At 36.4% G+C, this 18,537-nt stretch overlaps 1 protein-coding gene across 1 annotated transcript in view; it reads left to right on the top strand.

Moving 5' to 3' along the window:
• LOC139739152 (otoferlin-like) overlaps positions 1 to 15,888 on the top strand; it is a gene marked incomplete at its 5' end in the record, with an annotated part of 107,449 nt that extends 91,561 nt beyond the window's left edge. The window contains one exon of the mRNA XM_071649767.1: positions 15,362 to 15,888. Coding sequence (XP_071505868.1) covers positions 15,362 to 15,542 — 181 coding nt within the window. The remainder of the gene's footprint in view (positions 1 to 15,361) is intronic.
• Between the last annotated feature and the right edge of the window lie 2,649 nt (positions 15,889 to 18,537).

The raw sequence follows: 18,537 nt of genomic DNA, 5'->3' as shown, positions 1-18,537 counted from the left end.
CCTTCTTCGTAAGTGTCTACTAGAGCTTGCCAGGCATCCGTTGCTTCTGCTTGCAACCACGCCCACGTGACCAGGAAGAGTGAATCCAGTTTTCAGGTTATACCAGTATCAACAGTAAGATGATGGGTGTCAACATGCATGCTTGTACAGCTGGTAGAAAAACTACATGTTTATGCATCTGTTTTGTTATGTTTGTGTGATATTCAATGTTCATTGTATATTTTGCTATCATGACAAGATATATGGCTTTAGGTCAAGCTTTTTTTTTTCTGTTCTCTTTATTCAAATGTTTTTCATGCAATTTTTTATTTCTATTTTTTTTTAGGGGGGGGGATACTAGTACGTTTAAAAGAATAGGTTCTTTTTGATAATATACCTATCAACAGTTTTATCTATTGCATGGATAGAGGACTCCCTCTTAAACAAACTTTCAGGCTGATGTCCTATTGGTTGATATTCCTCGTGGAAATATAGAGCAGTTAGTATCTACAGGTTATGAATTGTTGCATTATGAAAGAATAAGGTCATGGCATGTTTGGTGTAGATCGTTACCAGACAAGGGGTATATATTTTATGGCCTATGAGTGCTGTGCCTTTCGTTCTCTCCCTGGAAAGTCATGTGCAGTAGGATTACAGAGCAACATAAACTTGATTTGTGTGCATTTTTGTTTTGAAAAGGCAAGTAACACATGCTTATCGTCGCTGGGGTGACAAGACCTTGTATCTGCAATCTTGGTGAAAATGACTTTTTTGGATTAATAGTCAAATAATGGGTTAAGTGATATTCTGTCCAAATCCCAACTGTCTTACTCCAAAAATGAAGCCACCACGGCATGTCAAAGGAAAGGCTATCCCATTCACTATAGTGCTTTGGCCGCCATGTTTTTTGGCTCTCCTGAACATTTGACATTTTGTAGATACGAGGTCTTGTCGCCCCAGCGACGTTATGTATTGCTCTCACAGCCTTCCTATTGGCATACCACAAAATGACTATAGTCATTTCTTTTCATTGCTTAAACTAACATTTCACACTGATCACCATCTTTCTTTCTTTTGTCAGATGAGTGCATGCTAACCTTTTCCATTTTCAGAATTTTTTGACTTTCCTATTTTCATCATTCATCAACAACCATATCATTTTGTGTTAAATATGTTTTTTCTGTGGTATGAAAATATTTTGGTTTTTTGAAATTGTGTCTGATGTTTTGCACTGTGCTTATTTCTATGTCATTAATGTGTCACAATTCCATCATTGTATAAAAAGCTTTTCTTTGATCATTATCCTATCGCAGTAGCAAATAATTTTTTGTCATATCTTGTGTTGCACATACCTTGCTGTGAAGCATTATCTCTTGTATTTCAGTTAGCAATGGTGCACAATTCATTGTAGTTTTCTGTTTTTCAGTGTGTTTTCCTGTTGTAATGTCAAGCACGGATCTTTACAAAAATGAAAACTGTGAACATTCCTTGTGCAGTGACATTTATTCCACAGTGAATTAAGTATATGCCAAAAGTTATGTAGCACCAAAAATATGATTGCCTGTCAAATACATTTCATTTACTTTTTTTCATGCTCCTGCGACAATTGCTCCCATGAAATATCTGCACGCTATTAAAGCCAAACAACAACAACGACAACAACTAAAACCTACCTACAAACATAATCCTAACCCTAATCCTAATCCTCACATCAAACTTAAACCTAAAAGCCTGGTACAACCCTAAACCTAACCCTAAGTCCTTGAAGAAAATAAGACCTGAGCAATTGTTGCAGGAGCAAATGTTGTGTCACCAACATATCATGACCCTCCCTTCACACTTGTCAAACCATGTCACGCCTTTTCATATAACCACTAATTGCTTTGTATGTTGTAATTCTGGTGACTAACCCATCCTTTATGTTCATTCTTTGTTTCATCTCCCATCCCATCCTGCTTTTTTATGCATGCCTTCCCTGATATGGTTCATGGTCCTTTTCTTAACACCATTGCCTTTAAATTATGCCATACTTATCTGTGTCTCTCTCCTTCTGTATATCTACCTGTCTATCTATCTATCTATCTATCTATCTATCTATCTATCTGTCTATTCATCTATCTATCTATCTATCTATCTATCTATCTATCTATCTACCTATCTATGTGTACATATACCTACTTCTATATCTGTATATCTATTCATCTATCCATATCTATCTTGACATCCATATATGTGTATCTTCCTATCTATTCATGTGTCTGTATGTCTGTCTATGTGTCTGTCTGTCTTTTCATGTCTTTGTCCACTCATTTGTCTCTGTCTTTCCCCCTCATATTTTTTCAATCTCTATATAACTCACTTTATCTGTTTGTCTTTTCTATTGTTACTCTCATCTTGCCATACCCACCTTACCACTTCTGCATATGTCTCCTTTATTTATTTTTTCTCCTATTCTCGCTCTCTTGTTTCAATCCTATTTTCATACTTATTCTTATGCAAATCTTTCTCTCATAATTTTATCTTTCCTTGTACACCATCCTCCCTTTCTTGCCCATGTTTTCATTATCTTAACCGTGTCTTGTACATACTCGCCAACATCCTTGCACGCACCCCTATATACCATGTGCATGGCACATTCCTCATCCATACCGGCCTTGCATGCCAACACTTCACTCTCACTTCCACCTGCATCTCCATGGCAACCGCATCAATGCTATGATAATCCCCCCCCCCCCCCCCCCCCACCTGACATAACACAGTCGGCCAGACACCTCCTTCCGGTGGTTCTACAACCCTTTCCTTACCCTGCGTTACATCATCTGGAGACGTTTCAAGTGGATCATCATCAACTCCATTATTGTCATCCTCCTCGTAGCTCTCCTCGTCCTCTTCATCTACAACGTGCCCGGTTACTCGGTGAAGAAGATCATCGGGGCCTAGGCTTCCCCCCTCCTTTGCCCCGCCCCATCTCCACCTTCAGATGGTGTAATTGTGGTATCATATCATGGTGTCATCCTTCATGCGATAATCTAGTCATTTATGAATCAGATCTTGACCATGCCCTCATACAGGCTTAACCTTTTGTGTGCTTTGCATGCTGTTTGGCACAGAAAACCTGAAAGCGTGGTTCATACTGTCCAAAGTCCCTGGCACAGAAAGGGTTGAGGCAGTTTGAAGTGTATGGCTTGACTTGCAAGTCATGCAGCTTTGCATTTATTACATCATCCACCATTTAACCCATTAGAACCCAAAGAAACATGACAGGTGCCTTACAAAATTTATGGATATTATATAATCTCTGTGAGAAAGAGTTGATGCAGGGATGCCAGCTCTCAATCAAAAGCCTGAATTAGGCCCTGGCACTATTACAGTTCAGGCCCTTTTGTGTTCAAAGTACCTTCATGTAAATGTATCTCAAGCACTCTCTTTGATTTTCTAACTTGCTTTCCTGTTTGTATTACATCATCACCACTTGTATCAAAATTTGTTTGTAAAGTGATCATATAGTCATAGCAACCATGAGTTAAAATCTACCTTTAACACTGTCTCCTGTATCCTTGCAGTTGTCATGTCTGTAACATAATAACTTTTCTTTGTTTCTGTTTGTCATAATCATCATCATTTCTAACATTTTTCGATAAACATGCCTTCCTTTTGAAGTTTTCAATTTAGATTTTTAGAAGATGTAGTGACAATATAAGGGGACGTTCCCTGTACTTTTAATATGTATTGAAGTGTACATTATCTTGTCCTTTGTCTTGCAGTTTTGTTCATTAATGTTTATGACATCATCACCTAATGATCAGTATTTGTTGTGAATGTAGATTATAGAAACTTTAACTTTCTCTCCAGTGTACATTATTTTTCCCCTATTAACTCTTCCTCAACCAAATTTAAAGTAATAGATTTTGTATTAATATAGTTGGAATACTTACTACACATAAAAGTAAAATACTTCTACACATCCAACTCTTTGTCATGTGAGTATATACACTGTATATGTGAAAATTTTCTTGATATGACAATTTTTGTGCATTTCGCACAACATGAAATTGGCACAAAAACAAAATCATGCAAATGTTTTTGCTTGTATTGTGTGACAGTATCTAATCTTTGATTTCTTGGAATTAAAAGCATGTGAAATTCATTTTACTGGGCTGAGTGCAAAAGAATACTCTTGCAAAAATTTCCACCTTTCCAGTAATAAACATGTAAATGATTCTCTTTTGCTTTTGTGTCTTTAGCCATAGTTTTCTTTTCATCACCTTTTCAAGCTTATTCAGATCACTGTGGCCACTGTGAGCTTCTTGCAATTGATTTTGGCACTCTTTCCACATTTAATTTACTCTTGCTTGAGAGTGGATCCAGATAGGTCATTCAGTACTAAGCTGATAACAATCACCAATGGGGAATGAAAGGCATTTAGAGATCACCACTTGTCTCCTTATTGATGTTTTCTTCTTTTTTAAGCCCTTCCAACATAGTTGGATTTCCACAAAGATTAATCATACTAACACTTTCTCTTGTTATATACTATTTTCATTCTACAAGTCATACAGTATGTACAAGTTTCAGTGTACATTTCTGTTGTACATTTCGTTTTATTCAAGATGAAAGGTATATAAATTTCATGGCGAAGATTTTATGGCTAGAGTGTATTATTATCTCTTACTCTGTTTGTTGGTAGCTTTATTTGCAGGGTATAGTAAATGTGTGAAGAAAGTATTTCAGTCTCTGAAGTATAGCAGTGATGTGTGGGAAGGTTCAAGTACATTCTGTCATAAATTCAATAACTAATGTAAATAAAGTAACAGCACCACCATCTTGCCATTGGAACGGAAATGTAGAATAGTTTCTGTCGATAATGATATTGTGAGATTGCACAAAGAGCACTTTTCAGCCTTGGCATGGTATATCACATCATACTAGGAAAAGTGTTGACTATGTTGCCTGGAAAACTTGATAGATTATTTACAAGAATTTATTGTTTGAATGTTTTTTTGTAAATGTATACATTTACATGTTGCCAAAACGTAAAAATGAATTAATCTGTACTAATTTTTATTCTTTATGTGACTCAAAATGACTGAATAGAAAAGAAATAGATCACAACCGATAAATGCACCAGTTAAAAAGTATTTAGAAATTCACAACACCTGTTTATAACAATGGTGGAATGTAGTCTGTTGATGTTGTCTAAAGTAGATATTAAAGTACAACTGAATGGTATCAATGAGAGTATGTGATGACTATGAAGATAGCTTTATCACAGGGAGTAATCATGATTACAATTACATTTGCATAGCAGGAAAAATGCTGGTATTGATGGAATAATTCCTCTATGTTATGAATTTTAATTGTTATATTTGGAACAGTTGCATTTTAACCAGGTGAAGACTAGTTCTGAGTGTACTTGGGTGGATGTCTGTGGGAATTGTGTGTTATAGCAATTAAGCTCATCCTCAATGGGTTAATGCCTACATTATTATTTGTCCTTTTTGATCACCATTTCCAAAGAAAGAAGGACAATAGGACAGTTTATTAAGCAGTATTAGAAATTCATGTACATGAATGTTTTAGTTCTTCTCAATACAGGGGGAAAAAGAAGACCTAAAGTGCAATATGTATGAACAATAATACTTATTAAAAAGATCATAATGAGTGCAATATTTAAAATATTGTGCTTATGATTTACCAAATTTTCAGGGGTGGAAGAGTACATTGCAAACCATTTATTAAGCAAAATGATTATTAATCTGTGTCAAATTTCTAATCTTTAGATTGATTGTATATGAGGTATTCAGTATCTTGTAAATATTCCCAGAGTTTCTGGATCTCTGTATTATTGTCATTGAAAGAAAGAGGAGAAGGAAAAAAGAAGAGAAAAAAAAAATTAAACATAGTATTACTATACTTTACATGCTGATTGTACATATATCAATTCTAGATATGCCAAGAATAAGTTGCGCTAATACACTTAATGAAACTAAGAAACTTAAACTAGTCAATACCAATTCAGGCAGTAATATGAAATGAATTGCCCGGTTGTTGTTCGTGGAGTCTGTGATATGGTTTCAAAATGCGGTATTAATCACTGTTACTGAGTTGAAACAGTTACCTGCAGCATTTATCGTATATCTGTGTGGTTGTATTTATATGTCTAATGTGGTAAGCTTCAGGAATATATAGGTATGATATGTATATATAATCATGTGGTTCACTGTGTAGCTGAGTGTACTCTTTATAAGTATGAATAACAAAAGGATCTTCTCTGAGTAGATCCCAAATAATTAGTATATTTTTGATAATCTAACCAATTCCTAAAACAATCTTATTGAAATAGATGTAATTATTGTATAAAGAAATTTTCAGGATTATAACTGGATATTATTGTTATTTTTTTTCCATGAAATGCTGTCAAGTCCTGTGTTTTTAGCACGTCAAGATCGTGTAGACTTCACTTTGATGTACATGCTTAGCCAGGTTGTATTATGAAGTGGTGATTAAAAATGATGTTTTCTGTTTATGGGAAAGGATAAGAAATAAGCACTGTGTATTGATGTGATTCAGGATTCAGTACTAAATGTTGTGTCCAGTTTATCCAAACCAGCGGTCAGGATTTAGTGCCAATACCTTCTTGCCACTCCAAGAAATTTTAAAATTAAAAAAGGGGGCCAAATGGCCTTGTGTCTGAAATGTCTTTTATTGTCACTTAAAGCAGATATCCAGCACCATAAGGGCATGTAGCCATATTATTTGCATTTAATAGTTGTATGGGATGCTAAATTCAGATGTCTGTAATACCATGTGGTCATCTGAACAAAATGTAATTTTCCTTTCTGTACAAAGCAGCATGTCAATGGGGTTGTCATGGAAACTTTTACCATAGATAGTTAAGTTGGGTCCTATTCGGTTGTCTCATCCAGTGATCAACACTGAATCATTTAAAAAAAAAATGTATTTGCATTGCTGAATTACATGTCAAGGTGTAGTTTTGCTTTTTTTAACTTTTTTTGGCATTTTGTATTTGTCAAATGCATGGATAATTCCTTATGATTGCCAATTCTAAACCACAGGATGTCATTCCAAAGTTTAACTCTAAATAGTTTGATAGCAATTAAAGTCAATCTAAATGAAATACTGCGGACATTGGAGTAGCTTGAAAAGGGGGGGGGGGGATGGTGGGGCTACCATTAAAGAGAATATGTAATATGTTTATGCTGCTCTTGAAACCATAAGGAATGAAAGAAGTTCATTTACTTTTATTGCTTTCATTCTCTGTTCTGTTATGGTGTCATCACACTGTCCTGAAATTGACACAAGATGGCAATACAAATATAAACATTCGCAAGGTCTTTAGCTATTCAACTAGCTTGCCAAAGATTCTGCTGTTGTTTTTTATGAAGTTGCTACTGGAGCCTGATAAACTCCACTGACTCCACCATCATACGATGGTGTAAGATGCCCTCATGAATGATCTGATAATTGTAGATAATCAGAGCTAAGTTTGAACATTTCTATCCGTCTTTGTTCAAATTGAGGACAGTGTGATGCTCGTATTATGAAAGTACTCTCTGTGTGGTGTTGGAATGATTTCAATATCTGTGCACTTGTCTGTGAATTCAGTCTATATGGCCTGCAGTGTTTTGCTTTCCTTCCTAATGTGAAATAAACATACCAGTTAAACCCCAACAGTATCTCCTTAACCCTCCGTCTGCCACATTTATTTTCTGTCCCAAGGTTTATGTGTGAACCTCGTGCATATTTGACTCACTGGCACCAAAATGATTAATGTGTGTGGATGCACGTTATCTCACAATGCGTCCTGTATGTTTTGTCTGTGTGGTCGTCACCGCCATCCTGTGTTTGCACACTTCCCCGACAAATTCTACGTACTGCAAAACCAGGAATAGTCGCAGTGCGAAATTTGCCCAAATTGCAGCTGCTGCTAGCCTTATGGGTGGCATGACGTTTTTGTGACTTGCCACTGGTATTAATGCATGATTATGGCGTAGACAAGAAATTCTGTGTGCATCTTAATTTCGTGAATCTTTTCTCCTTTAAAGTAACTTGCAAAAAATTTCTGGTTTTACAGTATCTAACACTTAGTCCTCTCCCATTTGAAGTTGTGTGAGTGTCGTGATCATTTGTGGTATGTTGTGTCCACAGAATGCACCGGACAGACTATGTTTCACACACTCAGATACATCGTTGGCCTTTTGCCAAAAGGGCCTTAAAGAACTTCCCCTGTTATGCCAAAAGGGCATTAATAATGTACAAAGTCTATAGCATTAATAATGTACAAAGTCTATAGCATTAAGGGCCTTTTTGCATAACAGTGGAAGTGGTTTAAGGCCCTTATGGCATAAGACCCATGATATATTCCTTGTTTTATCTCTCCGTCTTCTCCTTCTCCCCTCTCTCTCTCTTTCTCTCTATCAGCTGTCTCTTTATGTCTGTTTTTTCGACAACAGTCAACGTGAACACGAATGATGAGATTGATGTCTTTATTTTTGTCATTATTGTATCAAAATTGATTTGTCTTCCCCAGTTCTTCAGCTGTCTTTGCCTTGTTCTTATTCACTTTATTGGTACTTTGGCAGCTATGAATCTTTATCTGTTCAGGACCAGATAAATGCCAAACTCTGAATTCATCTGTATGACATGCATACCATGCATATTTCTCATCATGCCATTTTGATTTAATGCAGTGATGCATACAGTTGAGACCAGTAGCATTATTTTCAGCAGTAGAGAAGTGGTTCATTTAGGATCTGTGAGACTGGTACTTGCTTGAAGGGATGCATTTTCCAGTGAAAAATCTTACAGAGATGCCAAATGCTTTATGTGTATCTCTTTTATCCAATTTTAATTTCATTTGATTTTACTGTTCTGTGTTTCCAAGGAGGGATGAAACTAGTAAATTTGTGGACATGTGTTTATATGAGGAGTGATTGGGAATAGAAGGAAAAAACAGGATCAAATAAAAAGTATACTCCTTTGGCAGTTAATCTATCTCATTTGCAGTAAGATTTGCCAAGTTTAAGTGTACCGCGTTCATTTCATTTCAACATTGGAAACAAATTTGTCACACTTTTAAGGGTGTAGAGTGGTTTTGGGTAATAATTTCTGTTGCCATGATTAAACTGCACCTGTTTTTGATGTGTTTTGTTTGTTCCATTTTATTTTCATTTTTTGGCAACCCCAATTATTTTACACTCCTGCCCTGGATGATCTTCAATTCTGGTATTGATTTGATAATGGCCACGATTGGCCAATTTGTATGCTCATCATATTGTGTGATTACATTGGATGAAACATTGTAAATTTGAAATATATTTTTAATGGCCTTGTATACCTTTTTGCTGCTTCTGTATGGATTATATATTTTCTTTCTCTGTTCTTTTATAAACACATATGTGATATTATATGGTCTAATGTGGGCGTTGATATGCCACTATCACATTATGGCCTGCTGTCCAATCCAAAATGGATAAATGCCGATTATCTTTATTTCATGGCCCTTTGTATCATCCACGGCTTGTCGATGTTTTGGGGTACTCTTTCTGTACCTGGATATATATTCTGTTCGCTCGCATCTTACGCGGATTATTGACATGATTATTACTGCCTCTTGTATGGACAATCGTAAATATACACCCTATGATATGGCATAACCAGTCGTCCCAATACGCTGTTTACGGCATTCTTGACGCCTTGGAAAGCCATCTACCGCTCAATGTGCAGGCGGTTCAAGTGGTTGTTGTTCAAAATTATCGTCATCGGACTCATTGTCCTCCTCATCGGTCTCTTCCTCTACTCTTCTCCCGGCTACATCGTCAAGAAGATCATTGGGGCCTAGAAACGCCAACTTCATCACTTCTGCACTGTCTCTTTTTCAATAGCAGAAGTCTTGAAAGATAACTACTTTTTGCAATGTTACCCCCTTCAGGATATCACCAAAATGTTACCCCTTTAAAGAAAAAGAAAGAAAGAAAGAATACAGTTAAGTTATGTCACGATACAAAATCATGAGAGTCAAGTAAACTGGTGGATATTAATTCTTCATGAGTTTTCCTGACTTGTAATTTGATTTACATTCAGTAAACACTCATCTTATCTAAAGCTCGACTCCTGCCCAAGAGTACCTCCCTGAATAGGATATTGGTTGCATGTTGTTGACTGCGCATGTTTAAAAGGCAAAGGGGGCTGGACGCTTTACATTGACAGCAAAGGAAAAATGTGCCAAGATTCCAATGCAAGGAGAATTTGTATCCAGAGGAATAGAAACTTCTCCTCCAAAAAGAAGAAATAGTGCATAGATTGTGCAACAAGTCTGCATGAATTTCAGAAACAGCTGTGCATTTGTTATGGATATACCGGTAAACTTTCAGCATATATTGCAAGTATATTTTGGGTATATTTATATATGTCTCTAAATTTACATATTTATTATATTTCTAGCATTATTTATTGAGATCATATGACAGATGACTCTTCTCCAGTATTCTCCTTCAATGTACACACACACACGCACACACTCACACAAACAAACAAACAAACAAACAAACAAACAAACAAACAAACAAACACAAAACCAACCCCAGATGTGAGTATGACATCTCTTGAAATTGTTGACAATTACATACAATGGATATCCTTCCTTTTTACAACCAGACACAAAACAACAAAATTGCTCTGAAATTAATTAGCAGATTGAATATCTTTGTTTTTAGTAACACTTCTCTAACTTGCCTCCCTCACTCCCCCCCCCCCCCCCGAAAAAAGAAGAAAAGCAAAGCGAGCAGTATTTCATTTTACATCAAAGGAGATTTTCTTTACATGCAATCTGCATAATCATCTTCTCAACCAGGCTGTCTTTTAAAGTGCTCTTAAAATACCACTGTATCCATTTTAACTGCCAATAACTGATGAGATTATTCCAATATATGACAATCATAGCGGGGCTGAAAGGTGAATTATTTGCTATAAAGACTTAAATTGTTATTTTTCTGCATTTTTTCCCCTAGACACTCGATGCACTTTGAGCTGTTGCTCCATCTTTGTAGCATTCAATAAAAAATTTTTTTCCTCAAAAATTGTGATTAGGACCCAAAAGTTTGATAAATCAGATGGAAGGAGTGTGAGGGATAGTTCCCTTCTGAATTTTATCTGGAGTCATTTCTGTAATGGTAGTTGTAAAACATTTGGATATATTCAAATATTTCCAACTTTGAGGGTACTTTTTGGTATTCAAGCTCATGCATCAGTGTGTCATATAGATTTATCATATACCTCTTGTATCAACATTGATGGACAGCTTTCTTTTTAATGAACCATTGGATAAACAAAAAGCTGTTACTTTCTCTCTGATTTTCATCACATACACTTGTAAGTGGGTTTCCTTTCTTTTTTCCGTGAGTTGGGACTATGCCAATGGAAGAATTCTGCCAGTTTTTATGTGTGCGCTTTCAGTTTTCTAGGGGTGAAAGTTTGACACTTTGCGTTTCTCTACTCTTCAATGAGATGGCTATGGTCATTGGTGGTACTTTTATGTCAGGCGTGTATTTTTTTTTTTTCTCCAGGATTCCACATTCTTCTCTATCTCAATCTCCCCCTTCCTACGAAATATTCTAATCTCTTTTGTTTTAAATAGCTGATGGATGATTATACTCTACTTTCAAATCGGTCATGGTCGCGGACTCTTTCACTTTTCCCAGTGAGAAATAGAAGTTGCATGCTTATGTATACATTTTGTTGGTACAATACCGGTATCATTCTGGTAGTAGCAAGCTTGATGCATGCGTTACGGCACAATAAGGGTATTATGAAGACGTGTAGTGTGTATCATCATACAGAATGTGTATGCATGTATCTGAAAGTTTTGTATTCACGTACGTTTCATAATGTATTCTTGTACTCAGTCTCTCTGTATCTTATCTTTTTCCCTATTGTGTATTTCACCCTTTTGCTGTGCATGCTTTTGTATGATATATATACTTTGTCATGGTTTCAAAAGCATTGGAGAAAGAATGCAGCTAAAGGAGAATGTGTATGCATGTATCATAAAGTTTTGTATTCATGTATGTTTTATAATGTATTTTTGTACTCAGTCTCACTGTATCTTATCTTTTCCCCTGTTGTGTATATCTCCCTTTAGCTGTGCATGCTTTTGTATTTATAATATAAATACTTTGTCATGGTATCAAAAACTTTGGAGAGAAATGCAGCTACAAGAGAATGTGTATGCGTGTATCATAAAGTTTTGTATTCATGTACGTCTCATAATGTATTCTTGTACTCAGTCTCTCTCTTTCTTATCTTTTCCTCTGTTGTGTATATCACCCTTTTGCTGTGCATGCTTTTGTATTTATGATATAAATACTTTGTCATGGTTTCAAAATCATTAGAGAAAGAATGCAGCTACAGGAGTATGTGTACATTGTATGCATGTATCAAAGTTTTGTACTCATGTATGTTTCATAATGTATTTTTGTACTCGGTCTCCCTGTATCTTGTCTTTTCCCCTGTTGTGTATTTCACCTTTTTGCTGTGCATGCTCTTGTATGATATATATATTTTGTCATGGTTTCAAAAGCATTGGAGAGAGAATGGGGCTACAAGAGAATGTGTATGCATGTACACTGTATCAAAGTTTTATATTCATGTACGTTTCATAATGTATTCTTGTACTCAGTCTCTCTCTTTCTTATCTTTTCCTCTGTTGTGTATATCACCCTTTTGCTGTGCATGCTTTTGTATTTATGATATAAATACTTTGTCATGGTTTCAAAAGCATTGGAGAAAGAATGGGGCTACAAGAGAATGTGTATGCATGTACACTGTATCAAAGTTTTATATTCATGTACGTTTCATAATGTATTCTTGTACTTAGTCTCTCTGTATCTTATCTTTTCCCCTATTGTGTATATCACCTTTTTGCTGTGCATGCTTTTGTATACAAATGATGCACAGGATAGAGTGCGTTAGTGGAGATGTAGCGCACCCGATAATCCTGTGCATCATTTGTTTTATAAAATGGGTCGAAAATTCAAAAACTAACAGCATTTTTCATGTACCTTTGTGGGTCAAGATGTCCGAAGATGTTCGTCCCAAACATTTACGCATGTCGCACTTGGAAATCCCGCACATATAAGTATGATGGGGGGCTGGGTTTCCGGACACTTAAAGGCATAATTTACCATTTGCAGGTGAAACAAAAACCCAGCATTAGTGCTTTAAAATAGTTCTAAAATGTGGGTTAGGGATAGAAACAACCACTGTAAAAATTTGAATCCGTAAAGTTGATGTTAAGTATTGTTAAATATACAAAACGTGAACAATAGTTATAATAAAAATGTTTCCAGACTAAACCGTCTACAGTTATGGTTTATTGAGAAAAATACAGATATCTCCTTATATTTTAGGCTTTATCGCGAAAATTTTATATGATATCATGTTTTGTGGCACAACAGACCTTCACATATGCATTAAATGTCCTATCTTGAATTTTTTTAAGATCACTGTTCCCAAAGGTAAACTGCACCTTTAAGTTCCCGCATGAAAACTTACTTATTTTTATACATAGAATATGCACCCTTTACCTTAAAGACTTGATATAGACTCCTCATATAGGCCTACTAGACAACATACTCTGAAAACGGCGTGAGAATTAACCTGCTAAATCGTTGGATTTGCCCTTCAAAGTGACTCCATGTACGCGTCCGGTCCCACAACGCTTGGTCTACTGTACGTACAGGTTATAAGAGTATACGTACAATGTGTACGTACGCCACACATGTTATGCACAAGGGAAGAAAGGCCGGCCGGCCGGCAGCCCAAACTAACGTTAGAAGTTGTTTACAGGATTGACAGCGCGTATGCATGCAATTCAAAGGAGCCGCCGCGCGCACAGACGATTGGCAATAGGATTTAACATGCAGTGCAATGGGACTAAAATAACCAAAGCACACGTGACTCATTTCAGCGCTTCCTATTGGCTACATTCTTGAACCCATTTCATAATATGATATAAATACTTTGTCATGGTATCAAAAACTTTGGAGAGAGAATGCAGCTACAGGAGTATGTGTATGCATGTATCAAAGTTTTGTATTCATGTACGTTTCATAATGTATTCTTGTACTCAGTCTCTCTGTATCTTATCTTTTCCCCTTTTGTGTATTTCACCTTTTTGCTGTGCATGCTTTTGTATGATATAAATACTTTGTCATGGTTTCAAAAGCATTGGAGAGAGAACGGGGCTACAAGAGTATGTGTATGCGTGTATCATGAAGTTTTGTATTCATGTATGTTTCATAATGTATTCTTGTACTTAGTCTCTCTGTATCTTGTCTCTTCCTCTTATGTGTATGCCACCGTTTTTTTGCTTTGAATGCTTTTGTATCAATACAAATACTTTGGCATGGTTGCAAAAACATTTGGAAGGGAATGCAGCTATATGAATGATACCATGCTTGTAAATATCAAAGTTTGGATTTCTACTGTCTCGACAATTGTTTTGCTGATTATAATCTTGTTTTTCTGTTTTTCCTGTCAATCCTCTCCTCTACCCCTCCCTTTCCTCTATATTCTTTTACCCACCCCCCCCCCCCCCCGACACCGTCACCCTCAATCATCACCCTCAATCATGGTAAAACCCCGCCCTGATCATGACATGGCATGTATCATGGCAACTTCACCCTTTTGGGGGGCTTGTTGGATGCATGTATAATCTGGTGGTTGTGTTTGTTGGGCATTTTTATTTTCTGTCATTTATGCCATATTACCATATTTTTTTACCATCATTTGTCACCATCTTTCTTGCTCTGTTTAATGTGTCTTATTTTCTTCATATCCTTGCATGCTCTCAATTATGCAATTCTGTATTGGAAACTGATGTATATAATTATCTTTCTCACAATTTCTTTGTCTTGTCTATGCTTGTCTCTCTTTTCATTTGTAAATATTCAACATGCGCAAATACTGAATCCATGCTTGGACTGTTCTGCATGTTATGAACATCTGTTTGTTCTACTATATCTCTTTTATCTCATTTTTTAACATGTGCTTTGTCTTTCTTTGTCTGTTACTATATTGTTTGTCATGACTGTTAATGCTCTTCCTACTTTTGTCTTTGTTTAATTGCATTGTTTCCCGTTTGTTCTGCCTGTCTTTCATTTAATTTTTGTGTCTTTTCTTACCATTTGCTGTTGTTATGTCATTGGCTGTACTTATGTCACATTTGGTCTCTTATCACACATAAACATTATGACACACATACTATGTGTGCACACATTCACCCATATTTTACCATGCACAACATGACCGCTTAACCCTGTCAAATCGAAACCCAACTCTCGGCGGCCGTGCCTCATAACAGCCGTCCGGACACCTCGTTCCTCTGGTTCATGAGTCCGTGGCGTGCCCTCAAGTTCATGATCTGCAACCGCCTCAAGTGGATGCTGATCAAACTGCTCATTTTCTGTCTCATCTCCCTTCTGCTCGGTCTCTTCATCTATGCCTCCCCGGGCTACATCGTCAAAAAGATCCTTGGGGCGTAGAGCGTGATGGGTCACAAAGAGTGCCCTCTCACTTCAAATCTTTCTCTGTGTGCTCTGCACTTGTATCTGATAAATTCACACCAAAGTTTTCAGATAGAATGAGAATGGAGTACTCCTTTACAATATGCAACATCAAGAAAAGAGATATAACATTCTTCAGTGAGCCAGTTCAGAGATACACTCTGAACGTGTACAGATAAAGGTTATTGTGGACCTTCTAACATGTATTGAAATTGACTGTAGGTGCATTTTGGAATATTCAGGTGAATGTGTATTCTTTTTTTTCTATTTTCAATCTTAAGTGGCTGATAGGGTCATCGAAAGATACCCTCTTTGGGAATTTGGTGACCTGACACTATTTTTTTTTTGTATGTGGCCCTGGGCCATCAGGTCCCTGCGTATGTGGAGCTCTGCATATGTGACTCTGCACCTCAAAACAAACAAAAAGTCGCCAGACATGAATTTTCAATTAAGACCATATTCTGAAAGAGCAGACTTTAAGCTTTAAAATGATGTATAACTCAATTCAAATGGACTCTCCTAACCTATCTAAATATTGGGAAGAAAGCACAAACTCAGGAAAAGTGTGAACTGAGAAAAGAGGCTCTGAAGTACAGTGTCTATTCAAGCGCTTAATCTTTACCAAACCGTGCTGGCTGTGCGATGAATGGGACAAAAAAACAGGAAGTAAACCACCAGAGTAACAACAATGAAGAGATTATCAGATTAAAGTGTAATTAGGCATGCCTCATTAACACATTCTGTACATAATTAATGCCAACTTTCAAAGCAGTAGCACTATCCTTTCAAAAGTTATTAGAGTTGAAAGTGAAGAGTGTGGACAAGATTTTTCAGAAATGAAAAAAGGATTGTAAAGACACACATAATCACACTATTCTACCAAAAATGTTCGAGATAAACTGCTAAAAAACACACTTTCCTGCCCGTTTTATGATACCAAATTTTAGCATAATGTAAATGAAGACCCGCTCTTTCAGAAAATATGAAAAAGTCAAGTTCGGCTAGGTTGACCTATTTCACTTATTTTCAGTCCCCACGCAAAATCAGTGTGTGCAACTTTATGTTCGTTTTGAGGTGCACGGTCACATATATGGTCTACTTGCTGCTGCGGGTCATGGGTCATCCATCCAGTCAATGCCTCGATAATGACCTCAGACTTCTGTGATAGCTGTTTGAGTCAAATTTGATCAAATTGTCCTTGTTTTATTTTGTTTGTTTGTTTGTTTGTTTGTTTTTTGTTTGTTTTTTGCTGTTTTTTTCCTGGGCTGTTTGCCCGTGCTGCCTCTGGCTCCATCATTGAGAGAAATCTCAGACCATTTTTAAGATTATGCACTTCGTGAGGTGATGGTAAAGGTATAGACACCACCACCTGCCCTGTTTCATTAAGAGGTCTTACCCTTTACTTATTCCTTTTTCTTTCTTTCAGTCACTGTTTCTCATTAAAAATGAGTAGATATGTTCCAAAATAAACACTTGTTCCTTTATTTGCATATGTTGCCTTTCTTTACTGTTTCATTGATTCAAAGGTATGCAAAGAACATTTCTTTGATTTTTTGCTGCATTTAGCTTAAAAAAAATTAATTATTTTATCATCTCTTTGAAGGCAATTTGATGTAAGTCATGTCTTTATTGTTGCAATGGAAGAATTTGACAAATTGTGACCACACTTGTTTTCCTTTTTTTGACCCCTTCTTCCCTTCCTCCCCACAAATTCTCGACCAAAATTCTTTCCCTGCCCTCATCTGTGAAAATGTGAAATGTCCTCCGTGTTACCATGCACCCCACCCCCCAAAAAACCCAAACAAATGGAACTCCCAAATATGTGATATGCACCTTGATTTCTTTGTCTTAAAATGCATTTAAACGGCTGATCGCTCACATCAAATGAATTGCATTCATCATTTTTGCAAACTGAAACATACCACACTGATGTATACAAAATGCTGCTTTTGCTGTAACTGCATTTGATACTTAATGGATGCAACCCATCAAATGATTTCAAAAACCAAATGCCCATCTACTCATCTGTCTATATAACTTTTCACAACTTCCTTGTATTCCCTTGTCTGTCACATACTTTGTCTCTTTATCTTCTTGTGTATTTCTGTTGTACTTTGATATCTTTCTCATCAATGTATCTATCTATATCTATATATATTTCTGGGATATATACCTGGTATATATCTTCCTTCTATCCTTCCACTTATATGTCTGTAACTCTATTTGTCTATACCTGTCAATCTATATCTGTTTATCATTTCTGTCTTACACATTTTCTGTCTTTATCAATTTATGTACTTACCTGTTTTCTGCTGACCACAATATCTTTTTATTTTATATTAAATCATATCTCATCTATTTATCTATATCTATATATTCTTCTGGTGTATATGTTTTATATCTTCCTTCTGTCCTTCCACTTGTTTATTTATCTGTCACTCTTTTTGTCTATCTGTCAATCCATATCTGTTTACCTATTTCTGTCATACACATTTTTCAATGTACTGTGGCCATGGGATCTCTTTTTGTCACTCAATCTATGATCAAACCGCTCAGTCGTCCCGACACGTCATTCCTCTGGTTCATGAGTCCGTGGCGATCCATCAAATACATGATCTGCCATCGCCTCAAAATGCTGCTATGCAAGCTTGTTGTTTTCAGCCTTGTGACTTTCTTCCTTGCCCTCTTCATCTATGAATCCCCCGGCTACACCGTCAAGAAAATCCTTGGGGCATAGTGCTTGTTTGTAATCGCTGCAGAGGGGTCTGAAAGTACTTTTATTTATAAGCAGGATTGGATGTGCTGCGTGATTTAACTCAGTCATTCCCATGGGCAACTGACCACCACAAAATCTTATTGACATTTTGACTTGATTATCTGAAAGAGTTACTTGATGAGAGTCCAACAGCTCCACCAATGCATTCAAAACAACTAATTGGGAATTGACAACCAAAAAAGCCCACCTATACAAATA

The sequence above is a fragment of the Diadema antillarum genome, unplaced genomic scaffold, assembly GCF_040938485.1.
Source record: "Diadema antillarum isolate AM-2024a unplaced genomic scaffold, OU_Dant_1.0 seq00000784_RagTag, whole genome shotgun sequence".
Classification (NCBI taxonomy): Eukaryota; Metazoa; Echinodermata; class Echinoidea; order Diadematoida; family Diadematidae; genus Diadema; species Diadema antillarum.
Note: the sequence above shows the minus strand (reverse complement) of the source record. Positions and strands in the feature narration are given on the sequence as shown.